The sequence below is a fragment of the Calliphora vicina genome, chromosome 2, assembly GCF_958450345.1.
Source record: "Calliphora vicina chromosome 2, idCalVici1.1, whole genome shotgun sequence".
Taxonomy (NCBI): Eukaryota; Metazoa; Arthropoda; class Insecta; order Diptera; family Calliphoridae; genus Calliphora; species Calliphora vicina.
Window position 1 is genome coordinate 113,588,748 of NC_088781.1, and position 944 is coordinate 113,589,691.

General features: G+C 30.8%; 1 protein-coding gene across 1 annotated transcript; it reads right to left on the reverse strand.

Moving 5' to 3' along the window:
- Window positions 1-270: 270 nt before the first annotated feature.
- On the reverse strand, window positions 271-735 carry LOC135950793 (uncharacterized). The gene has a single exon (XM_065500321.1). The coding sequence runs from the start codon at window positions 733-735 to the stop codon at window positions 271-273; it is 465 nt and encodes a 154-aa protein (XP_065356393.1).
- Between the last annotated feature and the right edge of the window lie 209 nt (window positions 736-944).

Here is a 944-nt window from a genome sequence, read left to right on the forward strand (position 1 = left end):
TCTTTTTGAAAACTAAATGCACTTTTTTATTATTTTTAAATTACTTTGTTAATATTCATGAATTTTTTGTTAAGTTTTGATCTTTTTTATGTATTAGATAATATTTTGTTTTTTTAATAGACATTTTTTTCATAATTTTCGATAAAAAATTATTTTTTAGTTGCGTTTTTTAACTTTACTTTTGTTTTAAGTTTTTAAAATAAATTTACTTATTTACTAACTTACGATTTACAGCGACATTTAGGTCCCAATTTCTTTTTTGTTATGTGACTAAATTGTCCAGGGGTTCTGAGGAAGTGGCTGAGGAGGTAAACGCTGAAGCCACATAGTGCGGAGGAACTCGTCTTTGACACCACCGTTGGCTAGACTACGCATTTCTCGTAATAAAAAGCTTGGTTTCTTGTCACCAATTGGTAATTCATTTAGCAGAGTTTTTATGCGCTTCTTTTCAGAAATGGAGAAATGGTCAATGAGGCGCTGTTTTATTTTGGTGTAGGCATCGTTTGGGCGTTCAGTAATTATGTCACTGACTTGGGAGAGAACTTCTGGATCTAGTTCCGGTAAAACTGCAAAATACTTCGAGTTTTCATTGACTATGTTATGGTTCTCAAATTGTGCCTCCAACTGGGCAAACCAAATTGCTGGATTTTCTTTCCAAAATCGTGGAATACGGAGTGTTACCGTTGATGTAGTTACAACAGGTTCTGCTGCGGAATCTTGAGCATGTCTAGGCATCTTGCGTGAAGAATTCGGGGTCACCAATTTAAAAAAATGTTTTTTCTAAATTTTTTTTTAAAAACTAAAAATTTTTTTTTATTTTTTCATATTTTCTACAAAAAGTTATTAATAAATTCAATGAAACTATTTTTATATTTTATTTTTTAAAACAAGTAGTTTTATGGTAGAGTAGTAGTTGCTACAGATGTATTGTTTTACGCGAAATA

Bases quoted from the DNA above. Each gene is read 5' to 3' on its own strand.
- LOC135950793 (XM_065500321.1), bottom strand. From the start codon at position 735: ATGCCTAGACATGCTCAAGATTCCGCAGCAGAACCTGTTGTAACTACA.